We start from the raw sequence: 22,065 nt of genomic DNA on the forward strand, positions 1-22,065 counted from the left end.
GGTTTTTGCTTGTACAGTTTACGGACCGCCATGTCCGCTAATTATTAATACTCAGGGTATTAATTATCACGAATTTGTTTTGCTGTATTGTGGTCCAACCAAATTGGACTGTTGTGCATTTTCGCCATCGCAGGTGAGATAGCAACTGAGTTTATCCATTAAAGAGTCAAATAACACAGGACTTTTACGAGCCCCGCTCGTAAAACCGCGTCTCTGAGTGATGAACGCGGCTGCTTTATCTCCAGCTATTGCGAAATCAGCTTTCGGGCTGTCACTTAATCATCTCTCTCTCTCTCTCTCACTAACCACACTGACACACACACACCTTATGTGTTATAGGATTATTTTATTTCCATATCTAATCATATCACTGTTTAGTTTGTAGTTGTAAGTCGGAAGTTCATTGACTGCATTGTATTAATTATTAATTGATATTACTGCATAAATAAACTTCGTTTATATTACAAAGAGAAGTGTTTTGGTTTGTTTTGCATACACCTGTGTCATGCTGACGGGATGTCAGTGCTCGGATTCAAACCTTCATTCATTGTTTTTTTTATTCGAAAATCGATATTCTTCGGATGTCGATTTTCCTAAGAAAACAATCTAATATTGAGACTGTTTTAATATTCGGTTATTAGTCCCTAATTTCAGGGTGGTGCCCCATCAATGTTAATCCTTATTAATATTCTATTGATTTTTGATAATTGATAATTATCTTTGATTGAATTAGAATGATCAATAAGCTAGTGTTAATTTTAATGTTTCATCGATGTTAACAATTGATAAGTGTTGATTTTAAAGGATTAAAAAAAAAGCTAACATTGATTCTCATCAATGTTCTATTGATTTTAATAATTAATAATTATCTTTGATAATTATTAATTATTGCTAATAACCATACTTGCTCCTAAACGTAGCACACTACATTTACTGGAGTCCTATATGAGGTTTTAATGAGTTAGATCCAATTAATTAATTTAAATATTGATTAATAACTACAGAAATAATTATTAATTATTTCTGATAGTAACACTGATCTAAACAACCAGTAAAGCCCTACATTATTGATGCTTATTATCATACTGATGTTGCCACCGTTTTATAAAAGCAATAAGACAGTAAATAATAAGCTAGCTAGCTGTGCGTTACATCGAGTTTACTACGGTTAAAGGGGATTTTGGTACAATCACTGTAATGCAGTATACGTTTGATTTATTACTTGGTCCTACAATTACATTTTGTGCAGTTGTTTTTTTTAGAGAACTATTTATATACTTAAAAATGACTTTTGTTGGTTTAAAAATTACTTTTGTAATGTAATTGGGTTCAGGGCTTGACATTAACTTTTTGGCTCACCAGACACTGTGGCTAGTGGTATTCCAAAGTCACTAGCTGTCAGCATTTTTCACTAGCTAAATTCCCCCACCCCACAAAAGTGATAAAACTAATTGCAGACTATAACCGTATGTATTTGTTTTGGTCATTTTATTTGAACAAGAATTATATGAGTTCAGCAGGACACAAGCCTAATGATTAAAGGTTCTATTTCCTCAAAATAGCGCCTTAAAGTAGAAGATTCTCAGTAGAATTCAAATGGGTCACATACGTTTTGTGGTCTCTGCCGGCCGCTGCAATATCGAGTAAAGCTTTACTGAATCATGCCAGTTTCGCTCTGCACTGTCCCATAGCTCTGGCTCTTCACGCTTCATTCTCCACCACAGATGTGCGTGTTATGAGAGGCTTATTTAGTGCTTATAATGCGCTGAAAGTGGGATGAATACAATTAAGTTTGATTCGGCTGTGGCCACCCGCCAAAGTGGCTAGTACGGTTGGCGGAGTTACCCGCCACTTCTGATTTCTACCCGAATTTGGCGGGTGTTAATGTCAAGCCCTGATCGGATTGATTCAGTCAATATTAAATAATATTTTTGACTTGAATAAAACCAGTACATTTAAATGTTACCACATTAAGCATCCGTAACACCTTTTTTAAGTTACCTGGCAAACATTTTTACAGTGAATATTTTTATATTTGAAATACAAGCTATAAATTATTTTCCACACATCTGTCATTTGTATCTTGCAGGTGTTTCTCTGGACAAGGTCTTTGACTACAGTGAGTACTGGGAAGTGGCTCGTGGTCTGTATGCTCCCTTCGACTGCACTGCCACCATGAAATCTGGTAATGCAGATGTTTATGAAAATGAGATCCCAGGGGGCCAGTACACCAACCTTCACTTCCAGGCCCACAGCATGGGCCTAGGTAATAAGTTCAAAGAGGTGAAGAAAGCCTACACTGAAGCCAACAAACTGTTGGGAGATCTTATCAAAGTAAGACCTCCAAATATCTCTTTGACTTTCTTTCTCTGTCCCTTTCTCCTGCTGCCATGTTCCACATATTGAAATGTGTTCTTGAAGGCCAGTGAATAAAGTGACTTTTCTCTATTCTATTGGATTTGCTGTCAATTAAATTCCAAGTTTATTGTCACAGCCTAATCTGTTTAATTTTTATTTTTTATCTGTCCTGTTGTTTAAAACCTAACAAGTAGTTTAAAATATGAACAAATTTGCTACAATCCTTATCCTAAATTTAGCATATTACTGTTTACATAATTACATTGCAAGGACACTTCATTCTTTCCTGTGTCATTATTTTAATTTGAACAGATGCTAAAAAGTTTTATTTGGAAACAGAGACCTTACATTTTGCAGACTCTGGATGGACATTTCTTAGTCAGCATGCTGTAGGATGGCAGAACATCAGCCCATCATCGCTTCAACTAATATAAGAACAACTTCTGCCACTTTGTGTGTGTGTGTGTGTGTGTGTGTGTGTGTGTGTGTGTGTGTGCGCGTGTGTGTGTGTGTGTGCAAGTCTGTGAAGAGTGTGATAGTGAGTGTTCTAGTTATCAGATTAGATGTCAGCCACATAGCCCATTACCTGCAGTCAATGTCACCTGCTAATGCTGAGCTCTGCATTGCTGCCCCCGCCCCTAAGGCCAAATTAACTAATCAAGTGAAATGTATCTGGCATACGTCACTCGCTTCAGCCTTCTACTCAATGCAATCAATTATCAGTGTTCTCCTAACAAAAGTTTCTGTTTACCTCCAGTGCATCTGCATGCCATTGTTATTCAGTTCACACTCCTTGTCTTGTCTTTCTCTCATACAGTGTTTCCCGCACTGGTTTCCAGCATAATTTATTTTGTGTAGAAATTTTACCAGAGTTCAATGAGATAAAAAGACAATGTATCGCAAAATAATGGCAAGAAAAAACGTCTTTCTATTGACTTGTCTTCGTGGGATACACGCAAAAACACAGCGTGACCAGTGTTACTGGTTTGAATCAGTCTGATGAAATCTTTAGAGATCGACCGAAAATTGGTTTTACCAATGTTTTTTTTTTCCGATATTCAAGCATTTTATCACTTTTGTTATATCGGATCCACTGATAAATGTAGTAGATGTTTTAAAAATTGCATGCAAGACTGCCCTGCGGCACTGCGTGTGAGGGGAAACAATGGTGTCCACATGTAAAGTAACTTGCTTTCGCAATGTATTGCTTGAATTAAAAAACTTTTTTCAAAGTAACTAGTAATGGTTTAAGCTTAATGCTAAGAAACAGAGACAAACTCACATAGTGCAAGACAAACCCTGCAAAATCCCAAAGACATAATGTTACTTTACATTAATTAAATCGAAAGAGCCTTGGGAGTGTGCATGTTGGAAATAAAATGGTTTAAATGAATAGTCTGTTGCCTATGCTCATTAGTCTCCTAAATTTGCCATTCATCAGGTTGATGCAAGTATGTTCCAACAGAATGGTCACCGTATGAAACCAGATAAGCTTTTAACAAAATACACTTGTTTAAAACTCCCTTAATTATAATAACATTTACTCATTTACTATATAACCTTTATTTTACTATTAACCATCATCTACGTAATTACAGCTATGAGGAAAGTAATTATCTCTGCCACACCGTTTGAATGTAAGTTTTGCATAAAAGCATAGAAAATCATGGGGTCAGTGCGTCACAATAAACACAATAAATGTGTCTAAAAATTGCAACAACATTTTTTTTTTTTTTTGCCAGCTGCTATTATAGACTGACAAAAACATTATTAGTAATTCTGATAACATGCCATTTGATATGGACTCTGTAATCGTGACAATGAATTTAGCGAACAAGTTGTCTTTAGCCCAATGAACAATGCCTAATCCTTTTAAAACTGTTGTTTAAAATAGACAATTAGATTTATACAAAGTTGGTAGATACCCTTTAGAAATAAATGTTGTTTTGATTACAAAAAATAAGCATGGAAGGAGAGAGTGAATTTACACTATTTAAAAAGTGTAATAAACAAAACAGTTTAAGTTCCACAATGTTGTTATCATTGTATCAAAAATAGAAATAAAACAATAATTAAAAATCGGTTCTGCATATTGGTATCGGTTGTAAAAAGAAATCACTATCGTTCGATGTCTAGAAATCTTCATTGAATGACTCAATGAATCAGTCAGGGCCTCGGAGAGGAAGATGCAAAAAGAGCCAGAGCACAAGTAACAATCTTTTTTTTAACCTTTCCTTGACCATGTGACTACAAACAGACCTGTTACATTTAAACTGACCAAACAGCAGACCACCTTTAACCCCCACTGTATTCAAGTTGCTACCATTTGCAATACACAAACACCTCAGTCAGTAGGCTGATAGATCACTATCAGCACTCTCTGGAATGCAAGATGGCTGTTTTCACAAAGGAATAAGGGTTGTAACACAGAAATTAATTTCTTTGTTCATTTTCAATCCTAAATTATTATTTATTTATTACATTTTTTTATCCAGTTGGATTGGATGAGCTTGCTATGTAATGAGGTCATGTGACTAAATTCTAATATACTAGTCTTTGAAGTGTTTGCATTCTGTATACTCTTTCACATACCATTAGCACTTCGAGAACCTTCAGAGAAGGTTTTGTGCAGGAGTCTGCACTGGACCTGATCCCCCAGGCGGAAGCAAAGCTGAACCTTGACCACCCACTAAACCCCTTCGAGATTGAGAAGGCCATTACTCAGCTGAGACCCGGGAAGTCACCTGGCAGTGATGGAATCCCAGCAGAAGTCTTCCAGCAAGGCAGCGACTTGGTGAAAAAAAGACTAGAGAGCCTGTTCACTGCTTGTTCACTGCTTGCCCTGTTCGTACAAGAACAAGGATGAGAAATCAGACTGCTCCAACTACAGGGGCATCACATTACTCTCCATCACTGGAAAGATTCTAGCCCATGTCCTCCTGAACAGGCTCACTCCCATGCTTGCCGAGGGGAACACACCAGAAAGTCAGTGCGGCTTCCGTGCAAAACGGGGCACCATAGACATGATCTTCGTGTTGAGGCAGATACAGGAGAAGAGCAGAGAGCAGAATATGGGCCTTTATGCCGCCTTTATAGACCTAACCAAAGCTTTCGACACAGTGAGCCGTGAGGGTCTATGGAAAATCCTATTATGCCTCGGCTGCTCATCCAAGCTCCACACCATCCTCTGCCAGCTCCACGAGGGTCAGCTGGGACAGGTCAGACTAGCCAGCTCCCTGTCAGACAGCTTCTCCATCTCCAATGGCATAAAGCAGGGATGTGTACTCACTCCATCACTGTTCTCCATCTATCAACATAACAGGATGGCATCTACATCCGCTTCTGGACCAATGGCAGCATCATCTGCGGCGTCTGCTTGCCACGACAAAGACCCTCAAGCAGCTGGTCCTGGAGCTCCTGTTTGCGGATGACTGTGCCTTGATTGCTCACACAGAGGAGACATTACAACACATAGTCAACTGTTTTGCAAAGGTGGCAAAGGCCTTTGGCCTTACAATCAGCCTGAAGAAGACAGGTAATGTATCAGCCTCCACCAGGTGAACCCTATATTGCGCTGCACATCACCATCGATGGCACCAAACTCAACGCAGTGAAGCACTTCACATACCTGGGCAGTGTCATGTCCAGTGATGCCACAACCAGCAAGGACCTAGACGACCGCCTATCCAAAGCCAACAGCTCCTTCGGGCGCCTTGCTAGTAGAGTGTGGCAAGACCACTCTCTGTGCCTCTCCATGAAGCTAAAGGTATACAGAGTGGTTGTAGTCCCCACCCTCCTATACGGAGCAGAGACATGGGTCTTGAACAGGAAGCAGGTATATCAGCTAGAATGCTTCCACCAATGCTGCCTACGCACTATCCTCAACATCAAATGGCAAGAGTACATCTCCAACGAGGAGGTGCTGGAGAAAGCACATTTGCCGAGCATCGAAGCCATGATACTGAAACACCAACAGCGATAGGTGGGGCATGTCGCAAGGATGGAGAGCTCACGACTGCCAAAGGATGTCTTCTTTGGCGAACTTAGTAAAGGAAAGCGCAGTCCAGGGGCCCCCAGAAAGCACTTTAAAGACCAGCTTAAGAAGCAGCTTTCACTAGCTGGCATCCATCATAACTCGTGGCACCAGGAAGCAAGTGACAGAAAAGGCTGGCACAGCTGCATCACTGCAGCCAGTCTCAAGTTTGAAGCCGACAGATGAGCAGCTGCTGAGGACAAGAGGAAAAGAAGGAAGGTGCTGGCTGCCCTTCAGACATCACCAGCCCAGGGTTTCTCTTGTCCCAAGTTCGGAAAGGTCTATGCCACACGGATTGGGCTACACAGCCACTTTCGAGCCTGCAAAAGATAGGCATACCATCCTCCTCCTCCCCAAATCCTCACAAGCCAACAACAACAACAGTTACTGTAATCTAATTATATACTGTAATCTAATACATTTTAGTATTAAAATAGTGTAATTTAAATTATTGTAATTGGATTGCAGTTACTGACTTTCAGTAAATTTTTACATTATAGGGTTATGCTTATTTCTTATATACTGTAGTATTTATGTAGAATACGAGTATTTGTGAAGTAGAATTGTGAGGTGCTGTGTGCATGACTTGTGTGTAACAATGAACAAGAAACAATTAAAGACATTATTTTGAATTTGTTGAGCAGAAAAGTATTTTAAAAGTAACAAAAATAAAGTATTTTGTAATGTGATTACTTTTTCTATGACGTAATTAGTAAGGTAATCTGATTACAATTTTTAGATAAATAATTAGTCATTTGTAGTGGATTACTATTTTTAAGTAATTTACCCAACACTGACTGAGAAGGTTCATGGTTATTTGTCGGGACTAGGGAATAAAGAACCTTTTGCAATGGATATGCATCAAACAATACTCAAAATAGCAGAGAATAAAGTCCACAGTGAGCTTTTGATCTTGAATAGCACAAAATCTAGATTTTCAAATGATAAAATCACTCACATTAAAGTGAAACAAAAATCATCACACAATTACTGATAGTATTCTTAACCAACGAAAAATATTTAATTTAAGTGCTAAACCTGATATGTGCTCTGCCTAGGCAGGTTCACATTTCCGTGAGGCAGCGAAGTATTGTCATGTGCATGGAGTTACATTGCTGTGGTTTATTAGCCTCTTTGAGATGCTTTAATTTTAAAATGGTCTAGCTTTTAACTAAAAGGATTATTGTCTGCACACCAGAGCAAAAGGTAATAAAAAAAAAACAGTATCTTTGTTTTTGACAAGCGGTGAAACTATGCCAGGTGAAAAACATGTGAAACAGTACAATAAAAGTCACACGAAGACCTCTTTGCAACTATTTTGTATTCCATTCTGAACATAGCCTCTGTCTCTTTCTTGTTGTTTATCCATTGGTTTGCTGAGGCACACAGCAACACACACACATTCACTCTACTAATTCTGTCTGCAGCAGAAGATACCATTGACACACACAAACATGTTCTCTTGAGTTCAAAGCACTGGCTGTCCATGCCGATGGCCAAACAGATGTACCCTGTCAGTTAGCTGAAGATACCCAGCACAATATCACAGGATAGAGTAAACACTTTCAGATCTGTGTGTATGTGAGTGGGTGTACTACGAAGCAGAGAGCAACTAAGATGTATACAGAAGGATTAATGTATGTCAGAAAAGCAGTAAGAGGAGACACTGACAGGCATTGTTTGTGTGTATGTATGTGTGTGTGTGTGTGTGTGTGTGCGTGCGTGCGTGTGCGTGTGTTTGATCCTTTAATCCTGTCTTGGTCTCATTTTATAACACTTTCCCCGACAGCTTCTATAACTTTTGCTGACAGTGGCATGGCATGGCCTGAAATAGATTTGCATTATGTCTGGGTACTTAACAAATCCTCTCCTCAATTTACAACCCATTGAACTCGCTTTTACGGCCTTGTTTTGGACTGTCTATACTGCCTATACTATTTTTGAAAAGTGGTACAGTATGTGACACGTAATGATAAATGTTTCCTATTTTGCATGCCACATGACCTTTCTATGTTACATGTTTAAGTCATTGAGGGATGTCCAGATATCATATTAGGAATAATAGAGTCAAGTAGAAGATGCTAAATATCAGTGTTACAAATTGCTTCCGATTTAACTGAAAATGGAAGGTGAAGTTGAGCGCATTGCAGTGGGATACAGTATTCCTTGCAGTCAGCTCTGTTGTATACTGCTCGTTATGGCAAGTGCAATACTGTAGGTCATTCAGTATTCTAATCATACAGAAAATTTGCATTCCGTGCACAGCATATATACATATACATATGCATATTATGCATATGCATATATTATACATATCCAGTACTGTGCAAAAGTCTTAGGCACATAAGATGTTTCACAAAAACAGTTTTCTTAAGGTGGTTATTTATATGGTGGTTATTTCTGCAGTTTTATTGTCAATAGGAAATATACATCTTACACTCCCAAACATTCATTTTGCAAATAGAATAGAATAGATGAACAGGGAGCCCTGCAACAGATGGCATGGCCCCCAAAAGCCCCCCACTGAACAGCGAGTCAGTCTGGGATTACATGAAGAGATAGAAGCAATTGAGACAACCTAAATAGATAGAAGAACTGTGGCGAATTCTCCAAGAAGCTTGGAACATCCTATCTGCCAACAACCAAGAAAAACTGTGTCCAGATGTACATAGCAGAATTGGTGCTGTTTTGAAAGCAAATGTTGTCACACCAAATAATGATTTAGATTTTGTTATGCTTACTGGAATTTGTATAATGTTAATTGATAAATGAAAATTATGTATGGCATTATTTTTTAAGACATCTTCACTATGCAACATTTTCACAAGTGCCTAAAACTTTTGCACATTACTGTACATGCTGTATTACATACACACCACAAGTGAGCTATCATAGTTTGATAATCCGTGCATGGCATCAGCTACACTTACCTTGACTTCTGATGACTGTGGCAGGATGAAAAGCCTCTTGAAGGGAACTTTCATGCTTAATTTAGTGAAATCACTGTTCACTTCTTCAAATTACAAACAGCAATTTTCCTGTGAACACTATTCACTGAGATAACTGAACTTCTGGTTGCTAACATGAGGCTGTAGACAAATACAAATGTAAGACTGTAGGATTTGAACATTGTTTAATTAGGAGGTGTGCAAGTTATTAATATTACGGTTTGTATTGTTGACATATATCTGCATAGGAGCACATAAGAAGTTTTACAAATTGTCAAATATGTAAAAGATGTAATGTCACACACTACAGTCACTGAGTGTCTAGGGTGATTGCTTTATCCTTGCTCTCTCAAAGTCATTGCACATGTTTTGTCTAAGGCTTTGTATTTAAATGAGAATATTAACCTCGCGTAACCTTTGTCTTGGACTCTTATTACAAAACGTAATCCTAAAATGTCACTCTAATTCATATCTCTTTTTCTTCTCCTTTTTAACTCCCTCCCCACCTTACAGTCACAGCTTTTGTTAATACAGGGATAGTACACCAAAAAATGAAAAATCTGTCATCATTTCCTCACCCTCATGTTGTTCCTGTATGACTGCCTCATTCACCATTTACTTACATTGAAAACAAAAAAATTGTTTTTAAAAAGATGCAATGAAAGTAAATGGTGACTGAGACTAACATACTGCCTAGCATCTCCATGTGTGTTCCTCAGAAGACAGAAAGTCATACAGATTTGGAACAATATGAGGGTGAGTAAATGATGACAGAATTTTGTAAAACTTTAAAACTCTTACAAAGATTACCATGGTATTACCATACTTTTTGGACATATACCATGGTAATGCAATGATATTATTTGGTATATGGTATATAAATATGCCAGTCATTCAGTAACATGGTACAAATCAATGTACCATGATACTGCCATCTGATTCCATTACTTTTTACTGTGAAGGGAAAATTAATCTCGCCTTCACTCTGCAAGTTAAACAGTTTACAGCAGTTTTACAGTACAAGTGGTATTTTATCACAGAGCTCTGAACTACTTATGTGAAAGAAAGATGACATGACATTTAACATTTTATTCCCCTCCTTAATCTTGTGCTTTTTCCCATCTTCAGTCCGCATGTCTTTCGTTCTCTCAAATCCCACACAATCCTCACCACTCGCTCATTCTGTCACTCCCTTGTTTTGTTTCTTAAGCCACTTTCTCTCTCTCTTCTGAATCCTTACTTCTTCACACAGTCAGTTTTTATTGTCTAAGTCTGAGTGACCTTTAGAGGAAGTTTAAAACAGATTTGGAAAAGGATGTGATATTTTTATATCTTATTATTTGGTGTTTTTCACATTTAAGAAGACAGCGAACCTCTGTTGTTGTGACCTGGCCTGTCCACAAATTCATTCCTCCTCTATTTTCTGGTATTATTTGTGATTCTCTATGCTTGTAGAGTCCATACTTTGTCAGAATTTACTGCTGCCTATTATTTCTAATGGTCAAGAGATCTCTGCCAGTGGTAATGAGATCACTGCCAAATCTGCCAATTCATATTCTCTAGTTTGGGGATTGTAGCACTGTAATATGCTTGTGTTTTGATTTTATTATTATGCTTGATTTATTATTGGAAAAATCAAGCACATGAAACTTGTGCATCTGGAACAAAATGAAAGTTTTACAACTGACTGGGGGATGGGGTTGGGGGGGATTTCGGTAGAGGTCGACTGATAGGGGATTTTTGCCAATACCGACAACTAAGGTGGTGGCAAAGGCCGATAACCGATTAATCACCTGATAGTTTTAAAAATAGATTAATTGAATGTAAAAAAAAAAAATATATATATATATATATATATATATATATATATATATATATATATATATATATATATATATATATATTCTTTATTTACTATGGCGGGCAAAGAGTGCAAAATGAATGAAATCAAAACCAGATGCATTTTTTTTGTTCAGCCAAAATCCCAATAATAACCAGAAAAAAATTACGATTTGGTGCATAACGTGGGACTTTTAAGTTTAAACAAGCCCCGAACTCTTATTTGAAATGAAGAAATTATGAAAAAGCTATTGTCAACTATCGGCATTTTTCCTAAAAGCAGCTATCAGCACTGATTAATCGGCAGAACCAATATATCGGTCTACCTCTAATTTTTAGTGTGTAGATTTTCTGTTTACAGTACTTCCCATTGAAATATGCTGTGTAAACTTGATTTTTGAAGTTTTCAGAAGAAAGGAGCTCTTTTTGGATTTAAAATGATCTTTCTGTCTGTTTCTCACTTTCTTCAGGTGACCCCCTCTTCTAAGATTGTGGGTGATCTGGCTCAGTTTATGGTTCAGAACTCTCTTTCTAGGGCTGAGGTGGAAGAGAGAGCAGATGAGCTCTCCTTCCCACTTTCTGTTGTGGAGTTCCTGCAAGGACATATTGGAATACCACACGGAGGCTTCCCTGAGCCCTTCAGGTCAAAGGTGAGATCACACCACTGCTGAAACAAAACTCTCTTCATTTATGGTCTCATGTATTTTGCAAGACATTTCAGACACACAAACTAAACAACAGTCCTTCATTAGAGAAATGAATGCATGTGTAATATTTTAAAGTGACACTATTTCTCAGAGAGATGTTTACTGGCGAATGGAGCCTTTTTCATTACATTTACAATTAGTCATTTAGCAAGTACTTTCATAAAAAGCCACTTGAAAATGAGGAGAAACATAAGCAATTTATTTCCCATTGAGAGTGACTGTGGTTTTGTTCATGAATAATCCCTTGCCAAACAAAGGAAGATTGTGAAAATGAAAAATGAAAAGGTGAGAGGGAGCAATAGAGTGAGAGAAAGACAGTTCAAGAGATTTGTGCACATCCATCACAAAGTTTGTGTTATATGTCTAATAGAGGAAAAGAGAGGATAAGACAGAAAATGTGAGACACAAGGTCTAAGTATGAATAAAGCTGTCACTTGCCAGTTTCTTTCTCAGCAGTAGATGTGGCTTTTCTTTTTCTTTGTGCTGAAAGACTCGCTGAGAAAAGAATACATGCAGAGTCAAAGCGATAGATCCACTGTAATACACATACACACACACAACATCTACAGTCATGAGGTCACAGGAGAGACTTTCACTTTATTTTTAAACATAGTGGTTACTGAGGACAGACTTTCTGCTTCTACAGTGGCAAATTTACTTAGATTTACTGTTTCACTGGCACATACACATATTGACAGACAAATCCTTTTGAAGCACACTGAAGTCCAAAAATGAAAGATCAAATGCTGTTTGTCAGCACTGGCAGTATTTCTGTGTGAGAGCCCTATGGAGTAAGCTCAACATGTGCCCTCAGAATAACAGCGAGAGAAAGACAGACAGTAAGACAGAAAAACAGAGAGACAGAGATTTTGAAGAGTTAGAACTTTATGACTTCAATTCCATGTCTTAGTAGGAATAGATAAGAATATTTAAGGTCTTTAGTGAATTATTTTATTAAAATGTCATGGCTCTGGGACATGGGTAGCTCAGCGAGTAAAGACACTGACTACCACCCCTGGAGTCACGAGTTCGAATCCATGGCGTGCTGAGTGACTCCAGCCAGGTCTCCTAAGCAACCAAATTGTCCCAGTTGCTAGGGAGGATAGAGTCACATGGGGTAACCTCCTCGTGGTCGCTATAATGTGGTTCTCGCTCTCGGTGGGGTGCGTGGTGAGTTGTGCACCTCATGTATTTCATTGCTTAAGTTGCTACATGATTAGAAGATTTGTTGCAAGTTTATGTACTTCTCCCAGCTAGTTCCACCATGTCTAGTCTAGTACTGAGACTGTCACACCGTGTCCTAACCAGGCGTGACATGACAAATCGACAAGCAATAAAAGCAGCCTGATCTCATTCAAAATTACATAATATTGCAAAATTATATTACATTGTTCTTTACATGGCAGTTCCAAGGTGATATGTCTGTATAGTCCTAAAAGTGAGTTACCTTTTCTCTCAAAAATATGAGGTTTGTAAGATTTATGGTTTATCAGGTTTTAAATCAACAAAACCTACGTCTCTACCCTAAACCTTAAAGGAATAGTTCACCCAAAAGTGAAAATTCTCTCATCATTTACTCACCCTCATGCCATCCCAGATGTGTATAACTTTCTTTCTTCTGCTGAACACAAACTAAGATGTTAGAAGAATATCTCAGCTCTGTAGGTCCATACAATGCAAGTGAATGGTGACCAGACCTTTGAAACTCCAAAAATCACATAAAGGCATCATAAAAGTAATCCATATGACTCCAGTGGTTTAATCCATATCTTCAGATGCAATATGATAGGTGTGGGTGAGAAAAAGTTCAATATTTAAGGCCATTTTTTACATAAATCTCCACTTTCACTTTCACATTCTTTCCAATTTTGAAAGTGAAAGAGGAGATTTATGGTGAAAAAGGACTTAAATATTTATCTGTTTTTCACCCACACCTATTATATCGCTTCTGAAATTTTCGCCTTTAGTGTGGACAGACAAATTGCCTTTCACTGAAAAATTGTCGCGTCATCCCTGGTTAGGAATGGCTTGTTCTTAAAATCCATATCTAAACCTACTCTCTCACAACTTTTTATTACTTTCCGAGCATAGACAACACTGCATTGCAATTATACACCCCAAAGGCTCACTTCAATACTTAATTTCTAAATATTATGCTGATAATTACTTGTTGTTATGTCACCTGCTTTGACTAAATACAAGTGGGCACAAGTACGCTCTCTAAATAGTGGACTTAGGGCATAATCTATAATGAACGCATTGCAATATTGCTGAGTTTTTAAAAGGCTCATGATGTTATGCCCTCTGACCTGGTTATAGACCACTTCAGCTCAAGGAATGGGCTATGTACAGTATGTGTGTGTATGGGTGTATTTGAGAAATACAGATAGACTCGACATATAAGGTAGAAGAGGTTCCTGCAATGCGGCCTTGGAGCCACAGTGACTTTCTCTTCAACTGTGGCTCTATCTCTGCCAATCAGCTCATCCAGACTCAGCCAGATGTTCTGCATTACAAACCACTGGACAAACACTGATAAGAGTGGGCAGTCTTCTCCTACAGGCATACACACACACACACACACACACACACACAAACAGATTGAGGGGGAAAAAATATGTGCACAGTCTTATTGGTATGATCAAAATATGTCATGCACCATCATGTTAAGCACCATCATGTCAAGTAGTCTATGCATTGTTTGCCATTTATTACACACTAATAAAAATGTTAAAAAATTATGCATAAATCAAAAGTTCATCTGTTAATTGTTAAATAAAAAAACATAATATTGGCTTTTATATAAACATGTGTCATCTCATTCTAAGTATGCAGGTAAGCGCTTTGTCTAGGAACATAAACTCAGCAAAAAAAGAAACGTCCACTCACTTTCATATGTTACTTAATATGTGTAAATATTTGTATGAACATAAAAAGATTCAACAACTAAGACATAAACTAAACAAGTTTCACAGACATGTGACTAACAGAAATGGAATAATGTGTCCCTGAACAAAGGGGGTGTCAAAATCAAAAGTAACAGTCAGTATCTGGTGTGGCCACCAGCTGCATTAAGTACTGCAGTGCATCTCCTCCTCATGGACTGCACCAGATTTGCCAGTTCTTGCTGTGAGATGTTACCCCACTCTTCCACTAAGGCACCTGCAAGTTCCCAGACATTTTTGGGGGGAATGGCCCTAGCCCTCACCCTCCGATCCAACAGGTCCCAGACGTGCTGAATGGGATTTTCCTGTCTTGCAGAAAATCACGCACAGAACGAGCATTATGGTTGGTGGCATTGTCATGCTGGAGGGTCATGTCAGGATGAGCCTGCAGGAAGGGTACCACATGAGGGAGGAGGATGTCTTCCCTGTAACACACAGCATTGAGATTTCCTGCAATGACAACAAGCTCAGTCCGATGATGCTGTGGCACACCTCCCCAGACCATGACGGACCCTCCACCTCCAAATCGATCCCGCTCCAGAGTACAGGCCTCGGTGTAATGCTCATTCCTTCATGATAAACACGAGTCCAACCATCACCCCTGGTGGGACAAAACCACGACTCATCAGTGAAGAGCACTTTTTGCCAGTCCTGTCTGGTCCAGCAAAGGTGGGTTTGTGCCCATAGACGACATTGTTGCTGGTGATGTCTGCCTTACAACAGGCCTACAAGCCCTCAGTCCAGCCTCTCTCAGCCTATTGCGGACAGTCTGAGCAATGATGGAGGTTCTGTGCGTTCCTGGTGTAACTCGGGCAGTTGTGGTTGCCATCCTGTACCTGTCCTGCAGGTGTGATATTCGGATGTACCGATCTTGTGCAGTGTTGTTACACGTGATCTAACACTGTGAGGACAATCAGCTGTCCTTCCTGTCTCCCTGTAGCGCTGTCTTAGGCGTCTCACAGTACGGACATTGCAATTTATTGCCCTAGCCACATCTGCAGTCCTCATGCCTCCATGCAGCATGCCTAAGGCACATTCGCGCAGATGAACAGGGACCACGGGCATCTTTCTTTTGGAGTTTTTCATAGTCAGTAGAAAGGTCTCTTTAGTGTCCTAAGTTTTTATAACTGTGACCTTAATTACCTACCGTCTGTAAGCTGATAGTGTCTTAACGACCGTTCCACTGGTGCACGTTCATTAATTGTTTATTGTTCATTGAACAAGCATGGAAAACGTTGTTTAAACCCTTTATAATAAAGATCTGTAAAGTTATTTGGATTTTTACAAAATTATCTTTAAAATACAATGTCCTGAAAAAGGGACGTTTCTTTTTTAGCTGAGTTTAGTTAGAAGAAGCTTGAGGGGATACATTTTCTAACACCTCCCTTATACACATGCCACTTTAGTGACGTTAGCAGACACTTCAATTAAACATTGCCGCAGTCTCAGTCCTGAGAGCAATTAACCACTCTATCTTTAGAAACCCTTCCTACCGCACACATTCACATACACATACATATATTCCTGGCTTAAAAATGGCCTCAAAAGCTATCAAATTAATGAGTGACTGAATGAAGCATGAAGCATCTTTGAACTGCATCCACTGTGACTAATAGAATTGGTGAGCCCTCTTTTGTGTCTCATGCCTCTGCCAAGGGAAAAGCCTTTAAACCCTTTACTGGCGATCCTCAAGGATCTCCGCCATACACTAATCAGTATGTTTTATGTATTATTCAAAATGCATTAGCTGGGTTGAATGTGCTAATAATTGGCTCAACTAAAGCAGAGACACTTACGCACTTAGTAGAAGGATCGAGGTGACCATGGGAAGGAGTGTCACATTGAGTTTAAAAACGTCTAGGTTACTGTCGTAACCTCCGTTTCCTGATGGAGGGAACGAGACGTTGTGTCGATGTAGTGAGCCCCGAACACCTCAGATCTTGAGAAAAGGCCAATGAGAATTGGCGAGTGGAATTTGCATGCCACTCCCCCGGACATATGGGTATAAAAGGAGCTGGCTTGCAACCACTCATTCAGGTTTCGTGCTGAGGAGCCGAGACAGGGTCCCGGCCATTTCAGCGGGTAGTACAGCATTGTAGCAGGGGGGACACAATGTCTCGTTCCCTCCATCAGGGAACGGAGGTTATGACAGTAACCGAGACGTTCCCCTTCTGTCACTCACTCTACATTGTGTCGATGTAGTGACACTAGGGGTCCCTATACAAAACGCCACAACTAGCTGAACCGTGTTACGTGGACTGCCAGTGCCGGTGCAAGCAAGCTGCTGCGTGCGTAGTAGCAGGTGCACCGGTCTGCATGTAGCCTCCCACAATGCCCCAAAAAACATTGTATAGTTCCCCACATCCCTGGGGGGGAAGAGACGTATCTAGTATGGAAGCAGGCCGTGCCAGCTTATGTTTTCTCTCCAAAGAGTATTCAGTTATTCGGCTGGGGCCATTTTAACGCTCAATATATGCACGGGAGAAGGTGTATTTTTCCTATCCTATTCTTTCAGGGGGAAAAGAACCCGCGGAAACCACATCCTGCCCAGAGGGGAAGTAACATCTGGCAAGCACGTCTTGTGGGCTCAGAGCCACACATGGAAGAGGCGCGGTGGTAGGTCCTGCCTGAAAGGGGAGGAGCTCTACAAACACGGCGACCGGGACAGAGAGGGCTCTGTCGAAGGCAGATGCAGGTCTGCTGGCAGGGAGACCGTACTGAGGAACATACATCACGGGGTTTACAGGAGTAACCGGCATCTGTGGAGCACCTACCTCAGTAAGGGCATATTAGCACATGTACTGGTTCTGGCTGTGAAGTCCTCCGCTGAATTCACAAGCCACAGGACTAGGGAGGAAGGACATCCAGGGTTCACGGGTTCGTGAACTCGCATGGGAAAAGAAGCGCACATCTTCGCCTCTTGGGAGGGGAAAGGCGCTACACGCAAGCGATACACCTGGCCAACTTACCTGTTCGTACCTGACAGAACACGGGACGAAACCGGCTCAACCCTGAGACTGTAAAATCTCACGAAGGTATTGGGTGTCGCCCAGCCCTCTGCCCTGCATATGTCTGCTAGAGAGGTGCCATGGGCCAGTGCCCACGAGGATGCCAGACTCCTTGTGGAGTGTGTTCATATTCCCAAAGAGGCGGGCACGGCCTGGGCCTGGTATGACATAGCGATGGCATCCACGATCCAGTGGGAAAGCCTCTGTTTGGAGACAGCGTTCCCTTTCTGCTGTCCACCAAAGCAGACAAAGAGCTGCTCAGAGAGTCTAAAGCTCTGCGTGCAATCCAAGTAGATGCGCAAAGTACGCACCGGACACAGCAACGACAGGGCTGGGTCTGCCTTCTCCTGGGGCAGCGCTTGCAGGTTCACCACCTGATCCCTGAAGGGGGTTGTGGGAACCTTGAGCACATAGCCTGGCCGGTCTCTCAGGATTATGTGAGAGTCACCCGGACTGAACTCCAGGCAGGTATCACTGACAGAGAACGCTTGCAGGTCCCCGACCCTCTTGATAGAGGTGAGTGCAATCAGGAGGGCCGTCTTCAAGGAGAGGGCTTTCAACACGACTCTAGCAGCTCAAAGGGGGCTCTGCAAAGGCCCAGGAGGACCATGGAGAGATCCCATGAGGGGAACAGGCGTGGCCTAGGAGGATTCAGCTTCTGGGCGCCTCTCAGGAACCTGATGATCAGGTTGTGCTTCCCTAAAGACTTACCATCCACTGTATCGTGGTCCGCCTTCAAGGTGGAGGGGAACAGCCATTCCTCCAGCCTCTCCTGCAGGAAGGAAATCACTGACCTGACTGCACATCTCTGAGGGTCTTCAGCTCGGGAAGAACACCAGTTCATAAACCGACGCCACTTCAGGGTATGATGCTGCCTCATGGAGGGATCTCTGGTCTGAGTGATCGTGTCTACCACTGCTGGTGATAGGCCACTTAGGTCTTCCACGTCCCATCCAAGGGCCAGACGTGGAGGTTCCAGAGATCTGGGCACTGGTGCCAGATGGTGCCCCATCCCTGAGAAAGAAGGTCCTTCCTCAGGGGAATTCGCCAGGGAGGGGCTGTCATGAGGAGCGTGAGGTCTGAGAACCAAGTCTAGGTGGGCCAATATGGGACCATGAGGGTGACCTGCTCCTCGTCCTCCCTGACCTTGCACAGGGTCTGTGCAAGTAGGCTTACTGGGGGGAACACATACTTGCGCAGCCCCCAGGGCCAGCTGTGTGCCAGCACGTCTGGGCCGAGGGGGGCCCCCGTCAGAGAATACCAGAGCGGGCAATGGGAGGTTTCTCGGGAGGCAAATAGGTCTACTTGTGCTTTGCCAAACCGACTCCAAATCAGCTGGACCACCTGGGGGTGGAGTCTCCACTCTCCTCTGAGCGTCACCTGCCATGACAGCATGTCCACTGTGGCGTTGAGGTTGCCCGGGATGTGAGTGGCCCGCAGCGACCTCAGTCGCTGCTGACTCCATAGAAGGAGATGGCGGGCGAGTTGCGACATGCAATGTGAGCATAAGCCGCCTTGGCAATTTATATACGCTACTGTCGCTGTGTTGTCCGTCCGGACCAACACATGCTTGCCCCGGATCAACGGCAAAAGCCTCCGCAGGGCGAGCAATACTGCCAGCAACTCAAGGCAGTTGATGTGCCAACACAGTCACAGTCCTGTCCAGGAGCCTCACAGTGCCCCAGCCTCGCTTGGAGGCATATGTCGTAATGACAATGCGCCTGGACACTTGCTGTAGGGGAACTCCTGCCTGTAGGAATGCAAGGTCTGTCCAAGGGCTGAACAAGTGGCGGCAGATCGGCGTGATGGCCACGCGATGTGTGCCGTGGTACCATGCCCATCTCAGGACACGAGTCTGAAGCCAGTGCTGAAGCGGTCTCATATGCATCAACCCTAGTAGCGTGACCGGCGCCGAGGATGCCATATGCCCCAGGAGCCTCTGAAAGTGTTTCAGTGGAACCGCTGTTCTCTGCTTGAATGACTTCATGCAGTTCAGCACCGACCGCGCGCGCTCGCTCGTGAGGCGCGCTATCATCGAGACTGAGTCTAACTCCTTGCTGAGAAAAGAGATGCTCTGAACCATGGAGAGCTTGCTCTTTTCCCAGTTGACCCAAAGCCCTAGCCGGCTGAGGTACCTGAGCACGAGGTCCCTGTGTGCGCATAGCAAATCTCGAGAGTGAGCTAGAATCAGCCAGTCGTCGAGGTAGTTGAGTATGCGGACACCCACTTCCCTTAACGGGGCAAGAGCTGCCTCTGCGACTTTTGTGAAGACGCGAGGGGACAGGGATAGGCTGAAGGGGAGGACCTTGTACTGATACGCCCGGCCATCAAAAGCAAACCGTAAGAAGGGTCTGTGTCGAGGTAGAACTGAGACGTGAAAGTACACATCCTTCAGGTCTACCACCGCAAACCAATCTTGATGCCGGACACACAAATGTGCTTTGGCGTCAGCATCTTGAACGGGAGTCTGTGCAAGGCCCGGTTCAGAACTCGCAGGTCCAAGATTGGCCACAACCCACCATCTTTCTTCGGTACGATGAAGTAAGTGCTGTAAAACCCTTTCTTCATCTCAGCTGGAGGGACAGGCTCTATCGCGCCCTTGCGCAGAAGGGTCGCGATCTCTGCACGCAAGGTGGCGGCGTTCTCGCCCCTCACCAAAGTGAAGCGTACTGAATCGTATAGCCGAGTCGGATGGTCCTGGCCAACCACCGTGATGTGTTGGAAAGCGCTAGCCACGCATCCAAGCTCCGGGCGAGGGGCACTAAGGGGACGATCGTGTTTAATGTACCTGTGGGTGGGGCCTCGTGGCAGGAGGGAGCAGGGGATGCCACGTCGAGGAGCCTCGCTTTGCAACCGTATCCAGGAATCACACAAAGACGGAAAGGCATCTTTATAAAGACGCATCTTTAAAAAGGCATTCAACATCAATGTGTGTGCTCTAATAGAGAAAATATACTCTTTAGTAGGAATATACAATCTTTTAGCTCTGTCGAAGTGCCCAGAGGCGAAATCTGCACTCGTCGTGCAGAAGGAGAGAAAGCCGCTGGAAATGTGCCATATATCCAACAGCATACGCTTCTTAAGAGGTGAATGGAACAGCAGTAGTATTCAGCTCGCTGATAGTACAACCGCTCGGCTCCGAAGAAAAAATCTGAATGAGTGGTTGCGAGCCAGCCCCTTTTATACCCGTATGTCCGGGGGAGTGGCATGCAAATTCCACTCGTCAATTCTCATTGGCCTTTTCTCAAAGATCTGAGGTGTTCAGGGCTCTCAAGAGCGACCCCTAGTGTCACTAGATCGAAACAACATTGAGTGAGTGACAGAAGGGGAACTGTGAAGTGTTGTCTGGAGAGTGCTGGCACTACACGCTGATGCCGTGAGAAGCTTGCAAGTCACAATCGTACTTTATATAATGTAGAACAACTGTTCAGAGTGCTTGTAAGCTTAAATTTAGCCCAAAAGCTTTCTGTTCCTGTTCCTCATCTACAGATCATCTACTAGTAGGTTAGTGCAAAGGTGTCATATTCAGTATGTCTGTCAATCTGTGTTAATGATAAACATCCAAATGGACTCTATACCAACACATTTGAGTTCCTCACCAGTCTAGACTCGTAATACTCATCTGAAGTTTTCCCTCTGTGTCGGATAAGGGATTGATTGATGGATTGACTGAGACAGGGGCTCAGAGGTGTTGTGCAAATGGCAGCTCGGTGCTTTTCGTCCCTTTCAAATCTCCCAGACTCTCAGACCATTACTGTCACAGCCCATATGCTCAGGCCTAATGCCCTAAATGTACACTTCCTCTTCAGTCATCTGTCAGAATTTCGGTTCTAAAGAGTATTCACAATGGGCTGAAAGGATCAGCATGGTACAAGGACGGGTCAGTGACAATAGGTAGAGAAAATAGTCCACAAATAATGCACACATGCTCATTGATGTTTACGCATACATAGACCTGCCTTAGGTAAATAGCTGCTGTAATTTTTCTTCGCATTGCTCTAAATGATCTGTCACTTGCTGCATAAATATTCTCAAAGTTGGAACAATTATGCCTTTCCCTTTGAGGTACAACCAGAGGAAGATATGTTCAGTCACAAATCAAAAAGCTTGTCTCTGTTTAATGGCTATATCGGTTACCATTACAATCCACTACTGTATAGTCTTCTCTCCTATGGATCCTATGAGGAACCATCACTAATGACAAATTTGATTTTGGCCAGTGAAATG

At 42.1% G+C, this 22,065-nt stretch overlaps 1 protein-coding gene across 2 annotated transcripts in view; it reads left to right on the forward strand.

Annotated features, from left to right (window-relative positions):
• LOC127416517 (pyruvate carboxylase, mitochondrial-like) overlaps positions 1–22,065 on the forward strand; it is a 321,324-nt gene that overhangs the window by 285,104 nt on the left and 14,155 nt on the right. For both annotated transcript variants that reach the window (XM_051655945.1, XM_051655953.1), the window contains exons 17-18: positions 2,090–2,334; positions 11,649–11,828. In XM_051655945.1, coding sequence (XP_051511905.1) covers positions 2,090–2,334; positions 11,649–11,828 — 425 coding nt within the window. The remainder of the gene's footprint in view (positions 1–2,089; positions 2,335–11,648; positions 11,829–22,065) is intronic.

Source organism: Myxocyprinus asiaticus, chromosome 2 (genome assembly GCF_019703515.2).
Source record: "Myxocyprinus asiaticus isolate MX2 ecotype Aquarium Trade chromosome 2, UBuf_Myxa_2, whole genome shotgun sequence".
Classification (NCBI taxonomy): Eukaryota; Metazoa; Chordata; class Actinopteri; order Cypriniformes; family Catostomidae; genus Myxocyprinus; species Myxocyprinus asiaticus.